Genomic DNA, 27,557 nt, shown 5'->3' with positions numbered 1-27,557 from the left:
TTTAAATTTCCGAACAGGCGTGTTCCGGGCAGCTCTCCTGACTGTTTAGGTTACTATGGGATCGGCTGGGTCCTGAACGTCGGGAAGCGAGGGAGCCGACCTCGGAAAGAAGGGCTTGGATTTAGGAGAGGAATCCCGCGCCGACACCCGCCGGGGGTTTCTGTTCCCCTCGGTTGTACGGATTGAGGAAGAGAAGGTGGGGCGGCCCGGTCGGACTTGACACTGCGCGAAGGCCCCTTCAGGCAGCGCCGAGGGCAGCCCCGCAGCCGGGGCCTGGTGCAGCCGCCGCGGCCGCTGTCAGGGAAGCGGAGGCGGCCAATGGAGCCTGGGAGCGGCCGCTGCTGCTGAGGCGGTGGTGCCGGCAGCCTAACCCCGACCACCCGTACCCCCTCCGCGGGGAGTCCCCCGGAGGTAAGCGACTCCACCTCCCTAAGTTACCCTTCCCTTTTCGGGGTGGGGAGGGGTGCTCTCCCACTCTGTCCCGCACAGCCGACACCCCACCCCCCCACTGGGTTCGACTAGAAAACTGCCCGCGGGTGGCAGCTGCACCCCAGGTTCCTTCTCCACCCTGGCCTCTTAGGCCTGGGACCCTCCTCTGCTTCTTGGCTTCCTCTTCTGTTTAGCTCCTCCCCTTGCCCCGGGGATTTCCCCCCTCCCTCACGTTTATCCCTGTTGCCTTCTCCCCGAATTATTTTCTAAGTCTTGAACCCTTTCCGTGCCGGGTTGCCTCCCCTCCTGTCCATGCTTGCCTATTCTGCTGCCATCTCCTGCCCTCCTGCCCCAACCCTTTCCCACACACAGCCTCCTTTCTCCTGTTGGGCCCCTTTGCTCCGAGGCTTCTCAGGCCTGAAGACGTGGCCCCTTCTTCTGCTGCTCTTTTGATTTCCTTACTTCAGTACCACCCTTCTTCCCAACTCACCCACCCAGCGTCCCCTGGTTCCCAAGAGTTGACCATCTCCCTCTCCTTGGGGGGGGGGCAAGGCCCTCATCATCACTCCCAAAGTGCTCTTCGCCTTTTACTTAGGCACCATCATCCTCCCCCTTCTTCTCTGGACTGCTGTGTGATCCCTGTCACTGTATTTAGCTTCTCTCACCCCTTCCTCAGGTCCCCAACCCCTGGTGGTTTGTGTCTGAGGGAAATCAAAGATCCGACAGGGAGCGCCTGTTTCCACATTTGACAACTCCCTAGTTTTAAGGATTTCATCTGATCCTTGTGGCGTTTGTGTCTCTTTCCCCGTGGGAATCTGTGTGTTGTTCTGTGTCACACTTTTCTCTCCACAAACCATTATTCCAGGATCAGCTAAACCTTGAACTAAGAAGAAAATACATTGGGAAGAGGGGAGCCTCAGCTGGCTCAGGCTTCTCTGCAGACAGCAGGGTGTTTCTGAAGGATGGAGCCCGTTTGGAAGAAGTCCCTCTCAGAGTCCACTTTGACTGCTCAGGAGCAACCCCTAGCAGGGGTGGACAGGCCTGGACACTGAATGAGGTTGTGAGAACTTTTGTTTCAGATCATTTAACTTTAGGCTTTTTTTTTTTAAGTGCTGACACAGAATGGCATGTCTTCCTTACTAGAGTCATTTTGGTTTGTTCCAGGTGAACACAGATCTGGACTGGAGGGGTAAGGGCTTGGAGGAAGGGGGGTGGGTAGAACTGGGAAAAGAAACATGAGACAATGGAAAGAGCTTACACCTTTGGAACTAGGACTCTTGGGTTCAGCATGTGACTTCCTTACTTGATCTCTAGCATGACCTTTGTTGGAAAAATGGCCCACTCTGTAGGCATTTGTGCAGTAATAAGTTAATAGCAGGATGTGAGTTGGGAGAAAAATTAGACTTGGTTTATTTGTTTGCAAAATATCTCAGGTTCCTCAGACAAAGGTATTTATTAGCGGTGGCTTAGTCGCCTGCAGAATTTTCCTTCGGCTTGGTTCCTCTGTTGGTTCTTCCTAGTCTTGTAGTCTTCAGCCATGTTTGAAAGGCAGGCTACAGGCCTGCTGCTTTCAACTGGCTCTTTATTCTTGCTCCATTAAGCTGGGCCCCTGGAGTATCGCCTTAATCCACAACCCCATATTCAGTAGGGAATCTATGTATAGAATGTATGTGTGGGGAAGCCTTTGAGGAAGCTGTTTGGCAGTGACAGCTTGGAGAGCTCTGGGGCTCAGACAGGTACTTGTGTGCGCCTTCTGGATGGGCCATGCCGCTGACTTGGCCTGTGGTGGTGGTGAAGAGGACATGTGAACTTTAGTCATCTTTTAACGTTAGGCTGTGCCACCTTGTCCCACTTATCCCTGTCTTCCTTTTCTCTAGCACAGTGCAGTCTCCTTAGAATACTCCTTTTGGGGAGTAACTTCACTCCTTGGAAACCTCTCCATCCAAAGATCATACTTTCTCTAGTTTCCCTGGTTGCTTCTCAGCACCAGATTCACACTGAATGAGAGAACGTGTTTGCTGAACATCATCGTGTTTGCTGAACATCATCCAAAGCAGTAAATGGAATATCTCTGATTTGGGAAAGAGGTTTGAGAGGAATCTTTTCATCACTGGCATGAAACAAAGGGCCTAGTCAAAGTGCATTTGGGGCTTGGTGAGGGAGGAACAGTTCAGGAAGAGGTGAGAGTGCAGGTCGCTTCCTTTACCATTTCTGTTGCAGCAGGGGCTCCCAGAGCTGGCTTGGGCTGTCTGGCTGGAATCTGCTTCTACCAGCTCCATGGCCCTGTGCAGAGAGTTCTCAGCCTGATTCAATATTGGTTTAACTACCCTGAGACCACTGCCCTCCCTACCCTTCTGCCGGCAGCTTGAGAATGCCCTCTCCCCTGATGCCCCCCACCCACCCCACCCCCGGGGCCTCGGGTAAGCAATTACCTAGTTCCTGGTGGGGCTTGAGCCTGCTTGACTTCTTGGCCCTGGGTCCATCTCCACCTTGACTGTTGAGGTCAGAGATGCCTCCTTTTTAAAAAAAAGGCTTGGGTCAGACCTTCAGACATGAGGAGGACCTTCTCAGCACAACAGGTAGCCGAAAATGACAGGATCTCTCTTGAAAAGCAACTCCTTTAAAAAAAAGTACCCTTAAAGAAGCACATGCACTTGAAAACAAATCCCACGGTTTTTTTCAGAATTTGTGATACAAAGCATCGGTCTCTTTCTACTTCTCCGTACTCCTACTCCCTCGGAGTGAACCACTTTTCATTATTGCAGTGTTTCGTTCTGAAGGTTATAGCTACTACTTTGGGTACATATTTCTTCATTATTACAAAAGAATTTTGCTTTAGAAAATTTATAACTCCTGTTTATATGACTGTAAAAAGTTGATGGGAAAAGTGGAATTTTCCCATGAACTTTTTGAAGCTCCCTCGTATAATTATATCATTATTTTTCTTTCTTCCACTGGCCACCAGTGTGACTCTAATATGTTTGAACCTCCCTCTTCCTGTAAGGAACCCTGGTGATGTAGTGGTTACGAATCCGGCTGCGATCCACATGGTAGGCAGTTTGAAAGCACTCACAGCTCCTTGGGAGAAAGACTAGGCTTTCTTCTCCTGGAAGCAGTTACAGCCTTGAAACCCCCAGGGGGTCTCTCTGAGCCAGCATTTGACTAGATGGCAGCACATTTCTTTTCCATTGAGAGGCATGGTGGTGCCCTGAGGTAGGCACTGGGCTGCTGACCGCAAGGTTTGCTGTTCAAACCCAGCAATCACTCTGGGAGAAAGATGAGGCGGTTTGCTTTGTAAAGGGTCATAGTCTCAGGAACACTACACAGTGTCTCTGGAGTTAGAATCAGCTTCCTGGCGGTGAGTTTGGGGTTGTCTTTCTCTTGGTGTTCTCATTGATGTTGAGCCTTCTTTCTCACGACCCACTCTGTAAATGAAGGTGGTAGCTACCTCACCCCACCTCACGTGAGCGATATCTCAAAGGGATCTCTTTCAAGGAAGAGGGAAATTGAGCTCCTCGGCCTGCATGGAGGTGAAGCTGGAGGTCAGATGGTCTCATACAGACCTTTTGTGGGCATGCAGGCTCCGATTAAAAAAGACATCAAGATTTGTCTGAACCAATGCATGTTTGCCTACGGTTTTGAAGTAGAAAATGGTGATTAACAGGGTGAGGGGATAGAGGAGGGGTCCTTTACCGCCCTGCCCCAGCAGAGACCAGTACAGCAAGTCCTTTTTTGGAGTTGGAGACTTGGGTGTGTATGTGGGGGGGGGCTTGTTTGCCTAGGATCATTTGAGTTCTTGAGGAGTGAGAGCCAGGCTAAGTGAATGCACCCTCCCTGCAGAGTCCTTCTCGAGGAACAATGTGAGTTTAAACGCAAGCACGTCGCCTGCCCCTATAGCTGAGCCGTAACAACCCCTGGTGTTCCGAGCAGGGCATCCTCTAGTCCCCAGACAGGAATTAGGGAGTCCAATCAGTGGTCAGCATTCCTTCCTAGAAGCCAGCTGCTCCGCTGGGGAATGCTTCCCTTCCCTTCTAGTCGAGAAGGCTGCGGTATACAGTGTGGAGCCTCTTGGAGCAGTTGTCTGAACAGCCTTGTGGAATGGCAGGTGGAGGGTAGTACTGACCCTGAAAGCTAGGAGTTATTTAGCATGAAGTATTCAAGTGATCTTTTCTCGTGTCCCTCCTTATTCCTCTGACTGCAAAGGGGCAGGGTGATGACTGTTGGACCTATTCCTGCTTTCTTTGCTTTTCCATGCCATTTACTTTCTTTAGAATGGTTACCCACAAAAGCCATATTTTCTTTGTACTTGAAACGAATGAAGGAATTGATGTTGAGAACCATATCCGAATTTAGGTTTTGGAGACTTCTTTAAATTTCTTATTGTCTAAATTGACAAAAACCCTAACCCTCTTCAATATGCAGGCAGTCCTTGTGTCCCAGAGAGGCCAGGAGGGAAGGCCCAGCCACAGCTCAGTGATCTAGCTTTCCCTTCCCCTCCCGTAGAGTGGCAGTCTTGGATGGAAACCTGTCCTCTAGGGCTGTGAGGAGTCGGGCCGACCCGACGGCGTGAGTTTCCAGTTTGAGTGGTTCCTCTGGAGAAAGAGGCTTGGTTTTGTCACACCTCTGGCATATCTGTTTCCCTGGAGAGTCAAAGCTGTACAACAGGGGAGCCTGCTGTGTGGCGAAATCCTCCGGGTGCTGGGAAAGGTGGTTCCCAGATGAAGCCTCCTTTTGCCTGTGGGATAAAAGAGGTGATGGTGTCTTTACCGCCCTTGTGCCAGTTGTGGTTAGTTGGAGTGACCCACCTAATGAATTTCCTAGTAGGATCTGAGGTTGTATGTGGGAAAATCATCTTAACTTTTATTTTCTTTGGCAGTTTTGCAAAGAGGACTTTTAAAAGCTTTCAGTGACTTAGAAGTTTCTAGAATAGAGGAGAATGGAAGGCTATGTAGATTAAGAAAAAGAGCTGGTGGTATTGAATGATTTTTCTCAGCTAGCATGTGAGTTTCTAAGCAGACCTAAGTCATAGGGGGTCCCAGTTGACTCACAGTGACCCTGCAAAGGTGTGGCTGGGGAATGATTAAGGTTTCTGTTTCATGTGCCTGTGTAATTCCCAGGTGCGAGTAGAGACAGATCCATAGGCAGTCTCACTGGTTCTACTGCTCAGGGGGTACTCTTAATGGTCGGGAGAGCACAGGGAAAGTTGCCACCTTACTGATTCCAAGTTCACACTGCATTCGGGGGATTGAATTCAGGGATAAACTCCGTGCTTGACAAGAGTTGGGAGACAGAGCCATCAGAACCCCTTGATCTCTGAGAACAGAAGAGCTCCCTACCTGTCATTCTGGCTAGTCTTACATGGCGACTAGTGGGAGTCAGGGAGCTGGACTGAACGATGTTGGGCAGGTCAAAGTAGCCTTGCCACTTAACCTTGCAGAGATGTCAGAAGAGGCGCTGGAAGGGTGGCAGTGTAAAGGAGGGCTTCCAGGAGAGAATGAGTGCCTGGAGAAACCATAGCTGGAGCTATTCTTCCACCTCCTCAAAATATACGCACCCAGAGCCATCAGGGTCAAAAGGTAAGGTCACTAAGAGTTGGAAATGACTTTCAATCCAGTTCTCTAAAAGCCTTAGAATTTGTCTTAGACTTCCTCTCTTTGTGTCCTTGTGAAAATGCCCCAGAGACCCTTGTTGGCTACCTCTAGACTTAGGAGCTGCAGGTGATGTGATATTAACCGCCCACTCTCTCACAGCCGTCCCCTGCTCCTCTCCGAGTCCCCTCTCTGGAGCTGCTGAGGCTCTGAAGCATGGAACAGTGCGTTTAGAGGGCAGTGGCTTTTGTCAGCACTGTTCTTTCACTGAAGCTCCTCCAGCCTTAGTTACACACTTCCGGTTCTCTGCTCGTCGAACATTCCAGAGCCTCAGAGTCCCCACCTGAGTTCAGACCACCGCTCAAGCCCCTCCAGTTCGTAGTGAGTGTGTATGATAGCAGGGAAAGTAATGTTAGAGTGGGCTTGGGCTAGCTAAATGTTTTAGAAGATTTTTTAAAACTGAGCATAACTCAATTCGTTTCCTTTTAAAAACTTTTAATATATGTGTGTGCCAGCCCATCCGGCTCTCAGCACTGGAGGGGACAGTCATAATGCCACCAAGAAGGACCGGCAGTTCAAATGGCCCAGTGTTAGCAGGGTTGGCGATGGGTGTTGTAGGGCCCTTGCCTTCTCAGTGAAGCCTGGCATGAGGTTTGCTGGCTGCTCTTCCCTGGGAGCTCTGCGTGTGCAGAGGGTGGGGAACTGTATCTGCCACTGGGAGAAATACATCAGGACTGCAGTGTGAAATCAAGGTGAGATGTGCAGGGCATGTGTATAGGGTCGCCTGGGATGAAGGAAACAACTGCTTGCAGGGAAAGAAAATGGTGGTGGAAGGCCTTGAAAGGGAGACGGGAGGGCCCAGGCTATATAGGAAAGTCTCCAAAGAGCTAGGCACAAGGGAGTGAACCTGGGATGTCTCCACAGCCCACCTGAAGAGTAGTAAAGCTACATAACGGTAACACGGGTAGAGCAGCATCTTGCCAGTACTGCCGAAGACCAGGCTAAGCCGAGTCGCCAAGTAGCGCGGGCATGAAGAGCAGGAGTGGAGCTAGTCCAGGAGGACAAAAAGAGAGGCGGTCCGTGGGAAGGCTTCACAGAGAAGGCGGGACCGGAGGAGGGGACCACTAATGAGTGTGTGTATGTGTCGCCCTCTCTCTCCCTTTTCCTTCCTTCCTCCTGTAGCTTGGACGCTGGAAGGCTGGCTGTGGCCATGGGAGACACGGTAGTGGAGCCTGCCCCTCTGAAGCCAACTTCTGAGCCCACTCCTAGCCCGCCTGGGAATAATGGGGGCTCCTTGCTAAGTGTCATCACGGAGGGGGTCGGGGAGCTCTCAGTGATTGACCCTGAGGTAGCCCAGAAGGCCTGCCAGGAGGTGCTGGAGAAAGTGAAGCTTTTGCACGGAGGCGTGGCTGTCTCCAGCAGGGACACCGCCCCGCTGGAGTTAGTCAATGGGGACAGTGTGGACAGTGAGATCCGTTGCCTCGATGATCCACCTGCCCAGATCCGGGAGGAGGAAGAGGAGATGGGGGCCGCTGCGGCCTCTGGCACGGGCAAGGGAGCGAGAAGGCGGCGGCAGAACAACTCGGCAAAGCAGTCTTGGCTGCTGAGGCTGTTTGAGTCAAAACTGTTTGACATCTCCATGGCCATCTCCTACCTGTATAACTCCAAGGAGCCGGGAGTGCAGGCCTACATCGGCAACCGGCTCTTCTGCTTTCGCAACGAGGATGTGGACTTCTACCTGCCCCAGCTGCTCAACATGTACATCCACATGGACGAGGACGTAGGCGACGCCATCAAGCCCTACATCGTCCACCGCTGCCGCCAGAGCATCAACTTTTCCCTCCAGTGTGCCCTGTTGCTCGGGGCCTACTCCTCAGACATGCACATTTCCACTCAACGACACTCCCGTGGGACCAAGCTGCGAAAGCTGATCCTCTCCGATGAGCTGAAGCCAGCTCACCGAAAGAGGGAGCTGCCCTCCCTGAGCCCAGCCCCGGACACCGGGCTGTCTCCTTCTAAAAGGACTCACCAGCGCTCAAAGTCAGATGCCACCGCCAGCATAAGTCTCAGCAGCAACCTGAAACGAACAGCCAGCAACCCCAAAGTGGAACACGAAGATGAGGTAAAATTCCGGGGCGGGGCCAGGCTGTGTGATATGGGGTAACTCTGTCCTTTTCTCCCCTTCCCTCTGTTTCATCTCACTGTGATAGCAGCATGGAAAGTTGCCATGGAAAATGGCTTTAGAATGCATGATTCCAACTGCCTCATTTTACAAAGGAACTCAGAGACCCAGAGCGAGAAAGTGACTTGCCTCGGGTCATCTGTCTCCTTGAGGGCCAGGCTACCCAATGTTGGTTTTCCTAGATTGTCCGGGCACTCCATTAACTATCCGCTTACTAAGAAGTGTGGTAGAGACCCTCCTAATCCTAACATGACACTTGACATATCTACCAGAGCCTCTCAGCTTGTGTGCAAAGTTGTCTGTGTATAAGAGTGGGGAGGACATCAGCTCAGACATCGACGTCACATTCCTGCTCACTCCTCATGACCCCTCTCCCCTCACCCCTGACGATCCTGCCCTTGTTGACATTAGGAGAGGGTTCATTACTATCGCTCGAGGTATCTTCAGAAACCCTGCCAGCCTGTCTCTCCTATGGGCAGGGGTGCCATGCTGGCATCTTTCCATGTCAACTGGGAGAAGCAGAAAGGGAAGAGGGAAGAAATCAAGTTTGAATTGTGCTGAGTCAAGGCCCTGGGGGCTGGGAAGAACGGAGGCGACAGCAGCTGCTGGGGTTGCCCAGCTAAGGATAGACCACAGGGAAGAAAGGAGCGCAGCAGGCGCCCACCCCCACCCCTTACTTCACTACTAGGCAGAAGTTGCCCACTGGACAGCCAAGTGTTGCTGACCTGGGGTCCCAGCCAGACAATGGTGCCCCAGTCCTTCCCTCTGACTCTCCACTGGCCCAGCTCCCATCTGGCTGCCAGCCTCAGAAGAAAGAGAATGGAACAAGGAATTTGCACTTGTTGGAAATCTCTCAGCCGCAGCCTGGCATCTGCCTCTGTGGGGCACATACCCCACCCACGCTTCGGATACAGTGGGACTTCTTTCAACCAGTGGGAGGTCAGAGTGACTAGGAGAGGGACAGGCAGGAGGGAGGAGACTACAGAATCCACCCTCTGGAAACTAGGTATTTTAGTTTAATAATTTGGTCCCGGAGTTGGCCCAGAGTGAGTAACAGTAGAGCTAACAACTTAGTAGGTTGCTAGACATGGTGTCAGGTACATTATATTGCTTCCTCACACAAACCTAGAGAGGTGGTGGTGGGGTGGTGAAGCCTGGTTATTGTTTCTTGGATAAACCGACACAGTCTCTGACACATGGCGACCCACCCCCATGTACCCAGAACAAAACACATTCCCCAATGGGGCACCCTCTCACCATCATTCATATGCTTGAGTCAGTTGTTCCAACCTGTGTGTGTAATTTGTGATTAATTGGGAGTTAGTACATGTGTCATTCCTTAGTTCAATTATGGCAAGCAGAATTGTAGAGTTGCTACCACAATCTGTTTCCAAACACTTCTTTTTCCTGGACTCCTTGACATGTCTCCCTTTTATCCCCACCACCACTGTACCCCACCCCCCAAAACCCTTATTTCTATTTGCTGTCCCTATAGGTTCATCAATACTGGGTTTCTTTTCTTTTTTAATTAATCATTTTATTAGGGACTCATACAACTCTTACCACAATCCATACATCAATTGTGTAAAGCACATTTGTACATTCATTGCTCTCATCATTCTCAAAACATTTGCTCTCCACTTCCTGAGTTTCATAAGAGGTAGGTTTTGTTTTGTTTTTTTTTAAGCAGTGAGAGCCTTCAGAGGGGTAGATGATTGACCAAGGCCTCTCAGCTAGTGACTGTCAGACCAGAATTCAAATGCAGACCTGGTGACCTAGTCGTTCAACCAAACCACCCAGAGTATTTCTCTGTGTCCACTTTCCCAGGCCCCCTGTGCTAGATTTTTATGGCCTTGCAGCTGTCGGGCCATTTGGAGAGAGTAAACGTCACTACGGCCTTGGCTGTCCAGCTTTCCGCCCAAGCTGCTCTCAGGAGCCAGGGTTGGCCCTTTTCATTTCTGCCTGAGCGTAGCAGTGTGTTGGACAGGGTACCAGGAGTGCTTCTAGAGAAATAAAATCCTAAATATGGGCTGCTTAAATTGGCTCTCCAGCCTGATTAGTCTTAACACTAGTAATGCTACTTCAACACACCACTCCTGGTACCAAAATGTGTTAGACAGGATTCTCTAGAGAGATAAAACCAGATTGCTAATAAGATAGATAGATAGATAGATAGATAGATAGATAGATAGATAGATAAACACAAGAAATAAACAGTTAAACTATAAAGCAGTACAGATGGCTCAATGCAACTCACTCCTGTGAGACAGTTGTGAGACACTGGCAGTCCTTCAAGTCTTGGGCCGTCAGGTCATCGTCCTCTGTAGAGCAATTCAGGCTATCCAGGCACAGGCTGCAAACAGTGAGGCAGGTCACCAACAGTCAGCCAGATGACAGGGTCCGACAGTCCCCAGCTCAAGAGATGTAAATTCCAATGGTGTGGGGAAGCAGGTCTTGAAGGAACCTCAACTTAAAGCAACAGTTCACAGGTTAGGTGTCCCACAGGTACTGTAGTTGCAAATTGAGGCACAGAACAAGCAAGGCAGCCACACACTGGTCTGATGACCAAAGAGCTAGAGACAAGAAAGGTGAGGCTTGCCAAGCCATTTATCTCTCCACCCTTCAATTAATCCCACATGTGTTTATCGTCCAGGCTGGCACAATAAACTACCTACCTCAGCACTGGAGCCCAAGGTGGTTAAAGGTTGCAGAACAGAGACGAATCAATCATCTAGGTCCTGATGGCCTTCGTGTCAGGAAGGTTTGGGGAGCTGTCTGTCCCCTCTTGGGCCCAAACCCCTGGCCATACGACTGTGAGCAGCTAGGTGTTCCCTGGCAGGTTGGCTTTTCTCTGTATCCTGTAGTTCTCAGGGCAGGAACGTTGAGGCCTCGGTGGTGGTCCTTGGACACTCTCTCCCCTCTTCCAGGATGAGACCGTGCATGGCACTGGCCAGCAGCTAGTCTATGAGGCTTCAGGCCCTAAGATGGGTTCCCTAGCTGCCATCGTTTTCCAGCATGGCTTTCTCTCAGCTCACAACCTCCAGGAAAGGGCAGCGATGCCTCATCCCCCGGCCCTCACAGGATGCTGATGGTAGTAGGATGAGACACCTGAATCCACTCTGGCTCCTTGGGAACTGTGATGGAGAGAGAAGGAGGGAGGGAATGCTACTAGGCCAGGAGCATTTTGAGGATACATCTGTCCGAGCCTCGCCGTGACCAACATAACAAGGGGATTGGTTTTCCTTCTCTACCTTCTCCTCCCTTATCTTGCAGTATTCAGTCATTCAGCACATACTTAGTGGGTTCGCTCAGCGTGCAGAGCCCTATGTGTGCAAGAGAAAGGGGCTGAGAAAGGTAGAGGAGGCCCTGTCCCTGTCTCGAGGAACTTACAAAGCCATAGGGAAGCCCCATTGTCTAGGCAACTGTTACGCATGTGACTGTCTTGAAAAGCTGTTTTCTGCCCTTAAAGCAAGAAACACACAGGTTACTAAAACCAAGCACACAAGTTCCCAAGGCCCAAGTCCCTAGGTAGGACCTGGCGCTTTGCTCCCAAATGCTTGCCTTCCAGGTTCCCAATACAGACCTGCCTGGCCCTCTGCCCCAACTAGCAGAACCCCAAGGGGAGGAGAGACTTCAGGACAGTGGTCTGGAATGCTCGTCTAACTCTCTTCCTGCCCAGCAGCTCCCCCCAGCTCTTTTCTTCCCAGACTTCTGAGGAATTCCTCCCACTCCCAACAGGGGCTGCAGCAGAGTGCCTCCCTCTCCCACTGGTTTCCCGGCAAAGCATTTTCCTAGCAGCCTAGTCAGGCAGCTCTGCTTGGGCAGTTTTCCTTTCCATTTGTAACCAAATGCGAAATATTTTGGTGTGAAGCAGAGTGCGGAGAATGATTTCAGTGCCACCCCACCCCATTGAATGCCACTCTCAGTAGATGGTGTTTTTTTTCAGACAGCAACCTTTGTACAGAGAAATCTGCTGCTCGGGCCACTCTGCAGGTTTGGTGGGCCTCGGCCTGATATAATGTGATGTCAGCTTCTTGGACCTAGCTGTGCTCCCTGGAGCTGACTCAGTATGCATGACTCAGGCCTGGGGAGGCAGAGGAGAGGGGGCAGGTCATAACACACACACACACACACACACACACACACACACCTCCCCACCCCCTGAGGCTGGGAGTGAGTCAGACAGTGGACCTGTGACTTGTCTAGGAGAGTCAGCATGAGTGGGCCTCGAGGATCCACTGTCCTGTCTGCTGTCCCTTCGCTAGCCAGCTCTTGGGTATAAACGGAACTCTACCCTGGCAGCCCGACTGCCTCAGTTTCCCCTTCTACCACACTCAAGTGGAAGAGTTGAAGCCTTGGGGGAGTGTTTCCAAGCTTGATCTCCCAGATTCTCCAAGAAAGAATAGAACTGGCACCAGGGCCTTGAGACCAGTTAAATGGTGGCTTCCAGAGTGGAAGCTCAGGGACTGCTGCCCCATGGCCCTGGGAGCTCTCAGGACTTTGGCTCTTAAGGCAGGCACCTCCCCTCTTTTCTTTCTTTCTTTTTTAATGGTTTTATTAGGGGCTCATACAACTCTTATCACAATCCATACATACATCAATTATGGAAAGCACATTTGTACATTCGTTGTCATCATCATTCTCAAAACATTTGCTCTCCACTTAAGCCCTTGGCATCAGCTCATTTTTTCCCCTCCCTCCCTGCTCGCTGTCCCTCATGAACCCTTGATAATTTATAAATTATTATTTTGTCATATCTTGTACTTTCCGACATCTCCCTTCACCCACTTTTCTGTTGTCCGCCCCCAGGGAGGAGATCACATGTCGATCCTTGTAATCAGTTCCCCCTTTCCAACCTACCCTCCCAGTATCGCTCCTCACACCACTGGTCCTGTAAGGGATCGTCTGCCCTGGATTCCCTGTGTTTCCAGTTCCTATCTGCACCAGTGTACACCCTCTGGTCTAGCCAGACTTACAAGGTAGAATTGGGATCATGATAGTCAGGGGGAGCACCTCCCCTCTTGAAGACTAGTGCACTGAGGCTGTCTGCCCTCTCCACCTGTCTAGCCCTCCCCGGACTGAACCCAAGCCGGCTGTGCCTCAGAATGTGACTGCTGTGCAGGAGACTTTGACCACTGCCCCTTGTCCTGTTTTGCTCCCAGAGACAGGAGGCCCCAGCAGGTTTGGGGGAAGGGTGATAACAAGGGACAGGCACTGCTCAGCTATTCTGCCTTGTCTGTGGCTGTAGGTGGAAGCTGGTCCCCAACCTAGGCAAAAAACAACAACGGTGGTATTATTGAGTGTCCTGTGAAATAGTTCAATAGAGGAAGCCTCAAGAAACTTAGCAGACGTGGGGCTTGTACATCTCTTGCTCCCACCTAGACCCTCTGGTGGCCTAGTGGGTTACATGTGGGGATGCTACCCGCCAGGTCACTCTCTACTGCCCTGAAGAGTAGAGCCTCAGAGACCCACAAGGACAGGTGCTCGCTGTCCGATAGGGTCGCTGGGAGTCGGCATCCACTGACTCAGTGACAGTCAGTTTGAGTTGAGGTTTTTGCTTCCTCCCTCGTCTAGCGCCAAGGTTTCCAGTACACGGTCCTGGGGTGCCCTCTGTGACCAAGGTGCCAGGCAGGGGTCGGGCCCACAGGGAGACAGACTGGTGGGAGAGGATGTGTGCCTGGCACTGCACATTTCCTTTTTCTTCTTTCTCCCGGACCTTTCTAGAAGCTGGAGGGATGTGGCGTTTTCAGTGCAGGGGCTGTGGCGCTTGGTACATTCAGTCTGTCTCTGGTCAAGAGTCTAAAAGTGTACATACAGAGCCAAGGAGCATAGCCTGGCAGAGCTCATTTGCCCAGGGACCCAGTGTCAGGGGTTTGCCCTAGAAGGCAGGCCCGTGCCCCAGTGCATGGAGGGGCTGGGGTGAAAAGCTGGTCACTTAGTCGCGTAGTCTCTCTGCCCTCTTGGCCTGCTGGGCACAGAGCTGGCCGCTGAGCATCTGGGCCATTGGCTTTTCTGGGTGGACTTTCTTCCCTTAAAACAAAGGTAGAGCTGCACAAGAAGCAGTTCTAATCCAAATTGGAGCTAAATTCTGTGCCTTTGTCTCTCTCCCTCCCTCTGCCCTCCGGCCCTTTCCCAGGAGCTCTCCTCCAGCACCGAGAGTATTGATAATTCATTCAGTTCCGTAAGTGGGGCCAGGCTGGGACTGGGTGGCAGGCTCCCCCACGGCCGCATTTCCTCTCCCGTCCCCAGGTTTGACGAGCCCCCAGGCCATGACTGTAGTTATAAGGGCCCTTTTCTTCCTGGGCAACTCCCCTGGAGAGGCCCTACCCGATGCTGCTGGCTGAGCAGATCTCAGTCCGTTCTGTGCTCTGAGCCGGCAGCCCCCAGTCTCTGGAGTGAACAGCTGGAAGAGAGGTGGCATGTACCCCGGGACTGGAGCGAGGAACTGCTTGGCAGAAACCTCCAGGATCCTGTTGCTCGGCCCAGAACCCTTTCCTCATAGTTTCTGCCACCGAGCCAGGTCTTCTCAATGCTTGGCCCTTGCCTGGGGAGCTGACTGCAAATGAAAGCAGGATTTCGGCCTGGTTGGGGTGGGGGAGGCACTGACTCCAAATGAAAGCAGCATTTGGCCTCAAGGAAAGTTGGGTTTCCCCATTTTCTTTTGCATCCTCCCCCAGTTTCTTCCAGGTGTGAGTTCTTCCCCTTTTCCAGCTCACTGCCCTTTCCAGTCTCCTCCTTCCCCCCTCTGGATGACCTCGACACTAACCCTTAACCCTCTTGACTCTCAAGGTCATGGACCTTGTTGCTGGGCAAAGACGTGAGAGGAAATGCGGGAACCCTCCGGGAATTTGGATAATTTTTACGTTTTATTTTTTTGTTTCCCAATCAATTTTCTCTGTTCTGTGCTGATCCCCATTCTGTCATGATTCCTGTCTCCTCCCACATGGCAGAGCCCTGCTCAAGGCCTGGGGTCACAGTTCCTGGAATAATTTGGCGGGCATTGACCCAAGTGCAGATTTGGAAGTGGAGGACACACGGGCCTTAACCTGTTCTCTGAGATTTCTGTGAATTGATTGAGGTGGTGGGCCCTCAGGACGGCGACCATTTTGCCGCCTGAGGGGATGGATAAGTGTGGGGGGTAGGGGTCAGAGGAAGAAAGGAGTACGTTTCCAGATTTTCTCATCCTTTTTCTCCAAGAGGCCCCCAGAATACTTCCACAGGCCACAGAAGCCGAATTCTGTTGTCTCCTTCTCTCTCTTCAACCCCACCCCCCAAAGCATTCCTGATGGACTCACCCTCTCTCTCTACTTGTGTGGGGCTCTGAGCCGCACCGCTGACCACGAAAGTGCTCCTCTGGCCCTGGCCCTCTTGCCCACGCAGAGGCAGGCCCAGGACTGCTCCGCTTTCAGAAGCAGCACCTTCTTTTGCAGTGAGGGAGTGAGAGTAGAATTTCTCAAGCCAGGAAACTGAGCAAGACACACAGGGGAGAGAGCAGCTGGTGAGCGGAGTGCTGCTTCCACGGGAGGAGGAGATTCTGCTGTTGTCCGGCTGAAGGGAGCAGGCATGAGGCGTCGGGCCGTCTTCAGAAGCACCCCTGTGGTAGCAGGGCATTAGCTGGGCAAATAGCCCTCCACGTAGAGCCGAGGCCTCCTTTTTCCCACTGCCACCAAGTCCCAGATTGACTTTGCCCGTGTGGGACGTGAGTGGAGTGCCCAGTGGGAGGAGCTAAGCTCACAGCAGGAACTCGGGAAGGGAACCTCTTCCTTGAGAGGTTGGGGATGAAGACCCAAGGGGGAATCCCAGGAAAGAGCCAGACCTACAGGACCACCGGCAAGCACAGAAAGGGGGGCCATCCACCCTCCATTCCCTCCCCACACCCTCTCCCCACATCTGCTTGTTCTTCATCATGGAAGTGGCCTCTGCCCCCTCTTCTCATCCCCTGCATGTGCACTGATCCCTTGTGAGAGACTGTGGGGGGCTGGGGTATTTCATGGAGAGCAGCAGCCATTTGAATAAAAAGCACCAAGTCTTTGAGGGGAACATTGTTTTGGAGCTCCCATCCCTAGCCTCACGGGCCCTGGCAGAGCCCCTCAGGGAGATCCAGCCTCAGAGAGGGACAGCCCTGTTCTTGAGATGAGAGAAGCCCTGTGGGGGTGAGCAGCTCATCTCCCTGGGGCCTTATTCCCTGCTTACCCTGCAGGGTCCTACCTCGGGACAGCTCCTAACACTAATGTCTCAGAAGAGAGGTGCCCCCCAGAAACAGCACATCTGGATTCTGGGGCCCCTTACCCTTAAGGAATAGCCTGTCCATGACTCCAACTGGCAGAGGTGGCATGAGATCTCCTACCAGGACCAAAGGGAGCTCCTACCCTGGAATTTTTTAAACACTAGGCTGTCTGGCTCACATGGCCAAGAATAAATGGGCTGGACCACTTTTTTGTCTGGTTTTTCACCCTCTTCATTTTTCACTCCAACCTCCCATAGCCCATCAGACTGGCTCCTGAGCGAGAGTTCATTAAGTCCCTGATGGCAATTGGCAAGCGGCTGGCCACGCTCCCCACCAAGGAGCAGAAGACCCAACGGCTGATCTCGGAGCTCTCCCTGCTCAACCACAAGCTCCCTGCCCGAGTCTGGCTGCCCACTGCCAGCTTTGACCACCACGTGGTCCGCGTCCCCCACACCCAGGCTGTTGTCCTCAACTCCAAGGACAAGGTAGGTGGAATCTGACTCTGCTCCCCTGGTTGTCCGTATACCCAGCAATGTCTCCGCCATCATCCTAAACTCCTAGAACTTCCTGGTTCACAGTGCTTGTGTCAGCCTGGACTTCCCCTCGATGCTATTGTGAGCCTGACACCCCACCAGACCCTCTTTTGGGTCCTTGTTTTCTGGACCAAAGAAGCCCAGTCTTGGTAGCTCGCCTCCCACCATACTTGAGAGTCACTCTCCAGTCTTCTCTATGGACCATGTGATTGCTCTGAACCCCCTCTGACTCTTAGGCTTCCCAGGCACTGCAACAATGGAGGGAGGGAAGACTGTGTGTTTTTAAGCCTGTTTTTCAGTTAGTGGTAAGGGAGGGAAGGATGTCGGATTCATGTTGGAGAGCTCTAGCTGGTTTTGTTGTTGGATGGAGTGTGTCTTTCTTCTTTCTGGACCGTGGATTCTTCTTTCTCGACTGTGCCCAGCTTTTTCCCAGTCTCTTTGTTCACAGCAGCCTCCGGCCCCCGTCTTCAGGGCAAGTCCAAAGCTTGGGGCCTCTCTACTGGGCTGTCAGTGATTCTAGGGATGGGCTGTGCTCAGGTACCTAGTCCATACATCGTGAAGCTCAGCTGATAGAGTTTGAAGGCTGTGTAACTCCTCCCCCATCTCAGTCTCTACCCCACCCTGAGAGCAGCATGCAGTGTTGGTGGCGGTGGTGGGACAAGGGTGGGAGGGGACTTGTGCTGCAGGAGAGCGTGGTGATGAGCTGCAACTACTGCCCCCCTCCCCCGCAGGCTCCCTACCTGATCTATGTGGAAGTCCTTGAATGTGAAAACTTTGACACCACCAGTGTCCCTGCCCGGATCCCTGAGAACAGAATTCGGAGCACACGGTCCGTGGAGAACCTGCCCGAGTGTGGGATCACCCATGAGCAGCGAGCAGGCAGCTTCAGCACCGTGCCCAACTACGACAACGATGATGAGGCCTGGTCGGTAGACGACATAGGCGAGCTGCAGGTGGAGGTGAGGAGGGCGCTCCCGGAAGAAAAGACTGAGACCAGGGCCTGTTCTCTTAGAGCTTCCCATGTGCTTGAGACAGACCACACACCTGAGGCAGGCTGAGGCAAGTGTGCAAATGAGTGGTGCTCTGAACAGTTCTGGTGTGGAGTAATTCAGGTGGACTTGCAGTGCTGCAGGAGGAATTCAAGTTCAATGTGAAGAACTTCTAGACCTCGGGAGTAAGTGGACCTGCTGGCCATGATTACGTTGCACATATATTCAGTCAGTCAAGAGAGATTTGTTGAGGACCGCCTTTGAGCCAGAACTGAGTGCAGTGTGCCCCGTCTGCAGTGGGGTGGGGGCACCTGACGGGCAGAGAACAAGGCCGGTGAGCAGGTCTTCCTGGGATGGTGTGAGCCGGGGTGTGATAGCAAGGGTGGGGCCTGTGGGCACCCTGAGGGCAAGGTAGCACTTACACCAGTTTTGGGAGGGAGTCACAGGAGATTTCCTGGAAAAAGCTACATCTCCGCTGAGGCCTGAAGGATTGGTAGGGAAAAGAATTTTTCCGGGCAGATGGAATAGCACACAGAGACTAGAAGGCCCAAGAGAGCCGGGATCATTTCAGGAACCCAGAGAACCATCTCTGGCTGGGATGCATGTGGTTAGGTGGGCGCACTAACAAATGAGTAGCCAAGGCTGCTGCCAGGTCCAAGCAGAGGGAGGAATTGAAAACTAGAGCGTGATGGGGACTTGATCCTGGGGCAGCAGGAAAGTAGAGGAGAACTGTGTGCAAGGCCACGTCTCAGCCACATACCACTTTCTGTAAAGACAGTCTCTGCAGTCCTAATTGAGGAGGTTGGACAGGCATGTAAAACAAACCAAAAGTGGTAAAAGGTGGCAGTGTGTGACAAGCGACTATTGATGAGAAAGGCAGATAAACACTGGTACAAAAGAGAACGAAAGGACAGGAGTTGGGGAGCTTGGGTGGCTGTGTTAATACGGGTAGACCAGAGAAACAAATTCATAGACATGTGTATAAGAGGAGTTGAATATTGAGAAAACATCCCAGTCCAGAAGTCTGATATTAGCCCATATGTCCAATACCAATCTATAAAGTCCTCTTCAGACTCACGAAACAGTGCAATGATGCCGAATGTAGCAGATCACAGGACAGTGGGTGGGGGAGTCTTGTGAATCCAGTGGTGGTGTAAGCATCTCAGTGCTGGCAGGGCTCTCCACGCGGCTCCTCCAGTTCTCAGCGGAGTGCCATGTGTCTTGTCAGTAGAGAATCTCTCAGAGAGTAACCTGAGAGAAAGTGTGTCTCCTACCCCCAGGGTGGAATGCAGGAATTCCCAGAACTCTCAGGAGACGGCTACACCCACAGAGACCCTCATTGGCTATGCAGTGATTGACAGGCTAGACTCCATCCCTTCACTCGTAATCCTCTCAAGTTAACCACAGATTATATAACTACCACAGTGGCTTAGCATGACAAAATGACCAGAGGAGCCTACTCTGGGAAGCCATCTCCTACACTGCCACAGAAAAAGCCTTCCCAGCTCTGGGCAGTACTCCACGTGAGAAAGGGCAGGTTTCTATGCTAGCCATGGTAGTGATTTGCGAACCTTAGAGGGGGGCGGGACTTTGGGAAAACTTGTGTACATTTCAGATTCCCAGGACTTATGCCTAGTACTTCTGGGAAGGCAGGTGGGGCCTGAGAACCTGCATGTTGGCCAGCGTTCTGATGCAGGTAGTTGGCACTTTGAGAAACACTGCTGCGGGGACTGTGTCAGCACGGAGATGGTTGGGATGGCCTGTCACCAGGAAAAGCTTTTTCTAGAACTTGGGAGGGAGGTGGTGACCATTGCCTGGAGGTGGCACCCAGATAAGCAGGAGATGGCCTGAGGAGGAGGTGAACTGGGGCTTGTGCTGGGCCCTCTGACCTGCCCCCTGCTCTCCCCAGCTCCCTGAAGTGCACACCAACAGCTGTGACAACATCTCCCAGTTCTCTGTGGACAGCATCACCAGCCAGGAGAGCAAGGAGCCTGTGTTCATTGCAGCAGGGGACATCCGGTATGACCTGATGGATCACATTGCCCCCTGATTCCCATTCCACTTCCAGCACCGCCTCTCTCTTGGTCCCCATCATCTGTGCCTGAGCCATCTGTTCTGTGTCAGCCTGCCTCTCTCTCTCTCTCTCACTTGTCCTGATGATCACAGGCATGAGGCCGTGAGGTGAAGCTTGAGAAATTTCAGCTTTGAGAAATTTCCACCGAAGGAAGTTCTTTCTGCAAAGGCCTCCACACGGGTGGAAGCCCCGGGGAGAGAATCGAAGCAGTGTTTCTCAAAGTGGGGCTGAGGGATGGAGTGTCTCAGAGCCAGGGAGGCAACTAGTCTGTGTAAAGGGCAGATTCCAGATTCCTACTCCATTCTCAATCAGAATTGTGTGGCATAATGGCAGGCCTGGCAGTGTGCATTTTAACATGACTGCAAACCACCCAGGTAGCCAAGGATGTCACTAGTATGTTTCTCTTAGTCAGTCGCTCTCACCCCAGACTCTGATGCACCCAGCACCAAGGAAGTGCCACTCTAGCTGTCGTCGGGGTGTGGAGTGTGGGGCTCGGATGACTCCTCCCGGCAAATGCTGTGTTTTCTTCCTACTAGACGGCGCCTTTCAGAACAGCTGGCTCACACCCCCACAGCCTTCAAAAGGGACCCCGAAGACCCGTCGGCAGTGGCACTCAAAGAGCCCTGGCAGGAGAAAGTACGGTGAGTTGTCTGCGGGAATCTTGAAGCCCAGCCATATCTGTGGTCCCTCATCCTCCCAAAGGCCCTGCACATCGACAAACCAGAAGACACTAGCTTTGTGTGGCCATGGTTTGGGGCTTGCGATAGAAACTGCCCTGCCCTCAACCCTGGACTCACTCCCACCCCCACCCTTCTCTTCCTCAGGCGGATCCGAGAGGGTTCTCCCTACGGGCATCTCCCCAACTGGCGTCTCCTGTCGGTCATTGTCAAGTGTGGGGATGACCTTCGGCAGGAGCTGCTGGCCTTCCAGGTGTTGAAGCAACTGCAGGTATGAGAAAGGGAGAAGGAAGAGGCACTCAGCCTAGCCCCCCACCCTGCTCCCTGCTCACCACCTGAGAGGACCGCACAGGTGGTTGGGTCTGCTGAGAGCTCTGCTGGGGGTCTCGGCCCTGCTGAGTCCAACTCAACAGGAGGCCCAGTCCCTGGGAAGCACAGCCATGGGAATGGTACCGCAGTGACCTCTTTTGGCCAGTTTGTATACTGCACCCTCCCTATTCTAATCCCTAGCTAGCCCTCCCAACTCATGTGCAGCACCTGCACCTGGGCTACAGATGTGCTGCGATGTGGAAGCCCAGTGCACCCGGCTTGGCCACCTAGAGGCAACTCCAGCTGTCATCCACTTCCTGATTTACATAAATATTTTCATTTTTTGAGACACTTTCTCTAGATGTGGGTTCTTTTCTGCTTCTTATTTTTGCTCATCTTAATAGTGCTATTCTTTCTGAAAAGCTTCTATTCTTTCTGCTTTTCTGTGATTTTTCTATGTATGTGGATCTTTCCCATGGACCTCTGAGTGTGATTTCCTACATCTTTGTCGAACCCTAGACATCCAGACCAGTAGCTGGAACTCAGGGTTGCCTAGAATTCCGAGTCACCAAGGAGAGGTGGGGCCAGAGGGAATTCTCGTGTGCAACCCCCCTCCCTCCCTCCGTTTTGAAGGAGCCCTGTTGGTGGAGTGGAGCACTGATAGTCCCACACCGCCCTGTCTCCTCACAGTCCATTTGGGAACAGGAGCGAGTGCCCCTTTGGATCAAGCCATATAAGATTCTCGTGATCTCGGCCGACAGTGGCATGATTGAGCCCGTGGTCAACGCTGTGTCCATCCACCAAGTGAAGAAGCAGTCCCAGCTCTCCTTGCTCGATTACTTCCTACAGGAGCACGGCAGCTACACCACCGAGGCATTCCTCAGTGCCCAGCGCAATTTTGTGCAAAGTTGTGCTGGCTACTGCTTGGTCTGCTACCTGCTGCAGGTCAAGGACAGGTGGGTGACATCCTGCCCCTCATCCTAACCCTTTTCCAGGTCCACTCCTGTCGTTCTCAGATGAAGCCAACAGCCTGTTTAAGCAGAGGCAGGTTTGTCCCTACGGCATTCAGCCGAGGAGGCAGGCTGGCAGAGCTGTGGTGCAGTGGCAGCGGTGGGAAGCGTGGGCAAGGGGAGGAGATGGCCTTGAGGAGCTCTGATGGCACAGTGGTGAAACCCTAGGCCCCAAACTTACCACCCCTGCCACCTCCTTTTCTAAAAAAAAGAATCGCTCATTTTCCTCCCACCCCCAATTAAAGCCTTTTTTTTTTTTTTTGCGGTAGCCCATCATCCAGGATAAAATGTAGGTGTCGGCTTGTGCATCCCCTAGGATTGCTCCTTTTAGGAAACACTGGGTTAAAGGGATCCCTGACTAACGAAAAGGATGCTGGTTCAAATGCCCCAGCCGCTCTGTGGGAGGAAGGTGAGGCCATCGCCGTGCTTTGTCCCGGGCAGTGGCTGTGAGTGAGAATTGAGGGCCACAACTTGTGGTGGAAGGGTTTGAGTGAGCAGGGCCTTGAGGGATTATGCAGACCTCTGGGTGAAGTCTGTCTGGGCAGAGGAACCAATCCCATGGGACTGAGGTTTGGGGGACACTGCACAGCACGGGAGGTGGAGGTGAAATCAGAAGGGAAGGTGGCGGTCTGCAGAGTAGGGCCTTCCCCGTGAGGCTGAGTGGTTGTGTTGTGTTGTGTAGAATAAAGTGTGCCACTAGTTAGTCTGTGTTTAGTGTGGGTGGCACCTGTGGGTGAGGGGGCTGGAATTGATAACCCTTCAGACTGGTGAGTGTGGATGTGACCAGGCCTTCTTTTGGCCACAGCAGGGCAAGAGGTAGTTGGGTCTGGTTCAAGGATAGTGGGATTGACTGGGCAGAAAGGAAGGGGTGAGTGTGAGCCAGGTGGTGGAGAGAAAGCTGAAACTCCGAGCCCGGAGCCCTGCGTTCTTCTCACCCCAGTGTACTCTATCCGAAACGCTGCATGCCCGTACCACTCAGGGCTGTCAGCTCCTTCACCTGCTCTGTGAGGGTCCTAAGTAGACACGTGGGTGGTGGCTTACCCAATAAGCGGGGAATGCACGAACTTACTTGTGCTTGCTTACTACGCTGTATTGGAGTGTGAAACTGTTCACTGCACGATTAGTAAGCCCGCACAAGTAAGCTGTTGCTTTCTTTGCTTACTGAGTGTTCCATGTTGCGCCCCTGTCAGGGATTCAATATGTGACAAGCAATTTTGATTCTGTAGGAAGGAGCTCTGGGTTGGGACAGATGACGTCAAAATCTCTGCTATGGTTAAAAAAGTGGAGCCATTCACAAGAGCTGAAGAAGTAGAACAAGTTAGCCCGTGCTTAACCTTGCTGGGTAATCAGACACGGTGTACAACATTGTACGCAAAGTTATACGACCACGGCCCAGCCTCCTAAGGGTTTCCTCAGAGAGGCTCCAGAGTCTCCTTGGTGATGCCCTGGTGGGTGGCACCTAGCACCGGCAGCTGTCCTGGGGATGCCGCACCGCAGTGGCCTGTGCTTCCAGGGCCCGGGGACACAGCAGCCGTGGAAATTGCTCGTGATCTGAGCAGCTCAGCCAAAGTCAAGCTTTTGTCAGACACCTTCCATGCCTGACCAGCTCCCAGGTGAACCACTGGAAAGCCCTGTGAGGTGGTTCTACGTCCCTGCTGGCAGAGAAGGGAAATGGGGCTGGACAGTTCTCCGCATCTGTGTTCATTCCACCTCGACTGCACCACACGGGAACCGGTGGAGCACGGAGGGGAAATGTCCTGCTGCCAAAGGCATTTGGTTGCCAGCTTTACTCTGTCCCTGAAGAGTCGGGATTTTGAACCCCGAGAGCCTGGAGCTGAGCTTGGGGGCTGAGTGAATGAGTGGGAGGCGAGCTCCAGGGCATTTCTTCAGGAGAGTTCAAACCCAGGGAAACGCCTTTCAAAGGGGCAAGGGGTGGTAGTGGTGCAGGGAAAAATAACTCAAAAGAGACCAGATGTAATTCAGCGGCGAATGGAGTCAACACTGAGAAGGGGCAGAAGTGGGTGGGGCCAAGCGGGAGGCAGATCTTAGCCCCCTGCTGTGTGGTAGGATGAGCCCCACCAGCTTTCCAGTAGGAGCCAGCTCGCCGTACAAGAGAGAAGCTGCCCCTCATCAACCTTGGAGTTGGGCACAGGTGACGTCCCCGAGAGGGCACTGGGAGACCCTGAGCTGTTCTGGCTGGCAAACGGGTGCCGTCCTTGCTAAGTCTTCACTGTTTTCTCACAAGGGAAACACTCAGCTGGGACGGACTCCATTCTCCCTCTGTCCTCCTCCTTGGGTCAGACCAGCTCCAAGGAAGGTGGGCCTACGCCTGTCCGTTCTTGATGTAACAAAGCCCCTATTGACACTGAGGTTGGTTTTGCTGACTAGGCCAGGCCTCACATGCCTAGCATGTTAATTGTTCCTCCTTCCACAGACCATACATGTGGGCTCTCAGCCATGGGGTTCTCTCTGTAACTGCTCTTCCCCTACAGCTGGCCTGCACTAGTCATGTGCAATGTTTAGACCTTGCTCTGCTTGTGGCTCTCTCAAACGGGGGTCTGGTGTGCAGAGGACTGATGGAGCACCCAGGCCATCCCATTCGCACTCCTAGTGGAGCAGATGCTGACTCATAGCGACCCTGCCCCACTGCCCCTATGGGTTTCTGAGACTGTAACTCTTTATGAGAGTAGACAGCCCCGTCTTGCTCCCAAGGAGTGGCTGATTGTTTTGAACTGCTGACCTTGCGGATTGCAGTCCAGCGAGTTACTACTACGCCACCAGTGCTCCCCTAGTGGGCTGATAGGAATTATGAAATGCAGGTAAATAGGTCTGAATGGAGGCCTCCTGCCCAGTAACCTGCTCGGCCTGTGACAGTGACTGGGCCCTTAGAGGCCTTCCCACCATGGTTCTGAGTTCTCTGCTAGGTTGGGATCAGTGTGGGTACTAGAAGTATGCTTCCAGGAAGATTGGGGTACTCAGAAGCTGTTTTCTTAAATTATTAATGGTAGCCACTTCAGAGCCCACGGCCTTAGTTGTGACTCTTGGGTGCAGGTTCTGGGTCGAGGCGACACAGTGGCAAGCTGAAAACCCAGGGAGGGCTCTCCTGCCTGTTGCCGTGTGGCAGCTTGAGCTTGGCCTCCAGTCAGACGTAGTGCTGTCTTTTCCTTCCCTGTCCCCTCCTCAGACACAATGGGAACATCCTTTTGGACGCAGAAGGCCACATCATCCACATCGACTTTGGCTTCATCCTGTCCAGCTCACCCCGAAACCTGGGCTTTGAAACCTCAGCCTTTAAGCTGACCACAGAGTTTGTGGATGTGAGTCAGGAGGGAGAGCTGCTTCTAGGGCCGCTGTGTTCTCTCTGCCATGGCAGGGGGGGCATCGAGGGCACCCCCCAATTAGGGAAGAACAGAACAGAAACGGCAGGAAGTTGGGGTGAGGCTGGAGGTCCTGGGAGACTTCCTGCCTGCCGAGGGAGTGAGAAATAAGGGATTTGGCGTGTTTGCCCCACATAAAAGGGCCTCCCAGGGCTGAGCAATAGGCCTGTTGGGACAAGGATGGTCCAACTCTTCAGTGCCGTGTGCATGCAGCGCTCTCCTCCCTCCCCAGGTGATGGGTGGCCTGGATGGGGACATGTTCAACTACTACAAGATGCTGATGCTGCAGGGACTGATTGCTGCCCGGAAACACATGGACAAAGTGGTGCAGATTGTGGAGATCATGCAGCAAGGTGGGCCTGGGGAGAGAGCTCCATCCCAAGGCTCGAGAGGGAGGGTCCCAGTGGGTTCCAGCTCGGGGACCCAGGCAGGCTTGTTTCTCCTTCAGGACAGTCCTGACTCGGGGCAGAGCTAGGTCCCTGTAGCAGCAGAAACTAGCCCTGGGCTGTACTCAAGGGGGAGCACTTCCCATCTCGTCTCCTCCCACCACTCCCACTGCACTGTGGCAGATTGTCCTCCCCTCTGCCCCTCTCTCGAGCAGCAGATTACTTCCTTTGTCCCTGTCTTCCCTTTTCTCTGGGCTGTCTCCTTCCTGTCCTGCTACCTAGTCTCTTGTCCAGTCCAGTTTCCACTCCTTTCCCAGTTCCTCTGGCCTTAAGCCCCCCTCCCCCGCCCTTTAAGACTGGAGACTCTCACAAGGTCTGAGCTGTCAGTCTCCTTCCCTCCCGCACCCCCCACCCCCCACAGGTTGTCGCCGTTGCTCAGGAGCATCCCCGTCTGGCCCCGTGAGGACGGTGGCCCAGGTCATCTGTGAGTGTCAGAAGTAGCGTAGGCAGAGGCCTGCAACCAGATAAGTGCCCACTCAGGGCCCGTTGCCCAGAACCTCTTCCCAGCATTCCCGGAGCTCCCACTGGGGAAGTGTGGGATCGGCCCTGTCCCCGCCACCTCTCTGGGCATGCCCTCACTTACATGAGGGCTGAGGAGTGTGGGATGAAGCTGGGCACAAGACAGGGTCTCCCACCAATTCTCTACCCAAACTGCACCCACTCAGGGGGCTCTCTGAGGTGGGGAGGGGAGGGGCGCTTCAGATACCTCTTGCCTTACTTGCCGGTTCACCTACTCATGGGGCCTCCCGCACCCACTGCTGCTCCCAGGTTCTCAGCTTCCCTGCTTCCACGGCTCCAGCACCATCCGCAACCTCAAAGAGCGGTTCCACATGAGCATGACCGAGGAGCAGCTCCAGCTGCTAGTGGAGCAGATGGTGGACGGCAGCATGCGCTCCATCACCACCAAGCTCTACGACGGCTTCCAGTACCTCACCAACGGCATCATGTGACACCCTCCTTCTCAGCCCACGAATTGGGGGGAGATCCAGGGGACACCCCCCTAGGGAGGCCCTTGGCTGATAAACTCGAAACCAGGAAACCCCACCCACCCAACTATCCAACCAAGGGACATGGAAGGCAAGAGATACAAAGGATCATGTGGTAACCATGAGAGCTTGCCAGGGGTGGGAGGTGGGAGAGCTAAGCGCGGAGGCCAGACATGCTGGGGCTCCCCTGCTCCCCAGCTGTGTCAGTATTACCACCTGACAGAGAACAGAGGCGACAGTGGGGGCTCGGGAGGCCTGCTCCTCCTCAGGATCTAAGAGGCTCTGTCCACAGGCCATCCCCTTCTTCCGCTCTGGGTCCCAGCAGCAAGGAGCGAGCAGATGCTTGGTACTTAGGACTTGATCCTGTGGTTGGCCTTTGGCCACGCTGCTGCCCGACTCTGCTCCTCCCAGGACTGACCCCTTGCCCTTGCTGACGGTCCCCATCCCTGGGGAAGGGAAGGGAATGACCACAGCCCCTCTGATGCAAGGGTCTTGGCCTAGCCAAGGGGAATTCCCTGCTCTGATCCCTTCCCCAATGCCCAGGGAAACAGCTCTCAATTTTTTTTAAATTTTTGTTTCAAATAAAGTCCTTAGTTAGCCATCCTTGTCCTGAGTTCTTGTTGGAGAAGGGGGCAGGAATGGACCAGGAAGCAAAGGACTCCGAGGGAAGGGGTGGAGGACAGTGGCAGGACCCCTCGTGAGGGGTTTCCCCCATTTGGACTCCCTCTCA

At 53.1% G+C, this 27,557-nt stretch overlaps 1 protein-coding gene across 7 annotated transcripts; it reads left to right on the top strand.

Moving 5' to 3' along the window:
* PI4KB (phosphatidylinositol 4-kinase beta) lies at positions 1–27,430 on the top strand. Of its 7 annotated transcripts, XM_075561952.1 has the most exons (15): positions 1–411; positions 1,295–1,486; positions 1,594–1,618; positions 5,867–6,005; positions 7,200–8,139; positions 14,336–14,380; positions 16,684–16,911; positions 17,691–17,918; positions 19,858–19,967; positions 20,559–20,663; positions 20,847–20,970; positions 21,699–21,964; positions 25,203–25,335; positions 25,628–25,748; positions 26,610–27,430. In XM_075561952.1, the coding sequence occupies exons 5-15, from the start codon at positions 7,228–7,230 to the stop codon at positions 26,789–26,791; spliced, it is 2,454 nt and encodes an 817-aa protein (XP_075418067.1). In that variant the 5' UTR covers positions 1–411; positions 1,295–1,486; positions 1,594–1,618; positions 5,867–6,005; positions 7,200–7,227; the 3' UTR covers positions 26,792–27,430. The 7 variants fall into 7 exon arrangements, with proteins under 7 accessions (XP_075418067.1, XP_075418057.1, XP_075418076.1 ...); XM_075561942.1 differs by lacking the exon at positions 1,594–1,618; XM_075561961.1 differs by lacking the exons at positions 1,295–1,486; positions 1,594–1,618.
* The last annotated feature ends 127 nt before the right edge of the window (positions 27,431–27,557 follow it).

The sequence above is a fragment of the Tenrec ecaudatus genome, chromosome 1 (genome assembly GCF_050624435.1).
Source record: "Tenrec ecaudatus isolate mTenEca1 chromosome 1, mTenEca1.hap1, whole genome shotgun sequence".
Lineage (NCBI taxonomy): Eukaryota > Metazoa > Chordata > Mammalia > Afrosoricida > Tenrecidae > Tenrec > Tenrec ecaudatus.
Note: the sequence above shows the minus strand (reverse complement) of the source record. Positions and strands in the feature narration are given on the sequence as shown.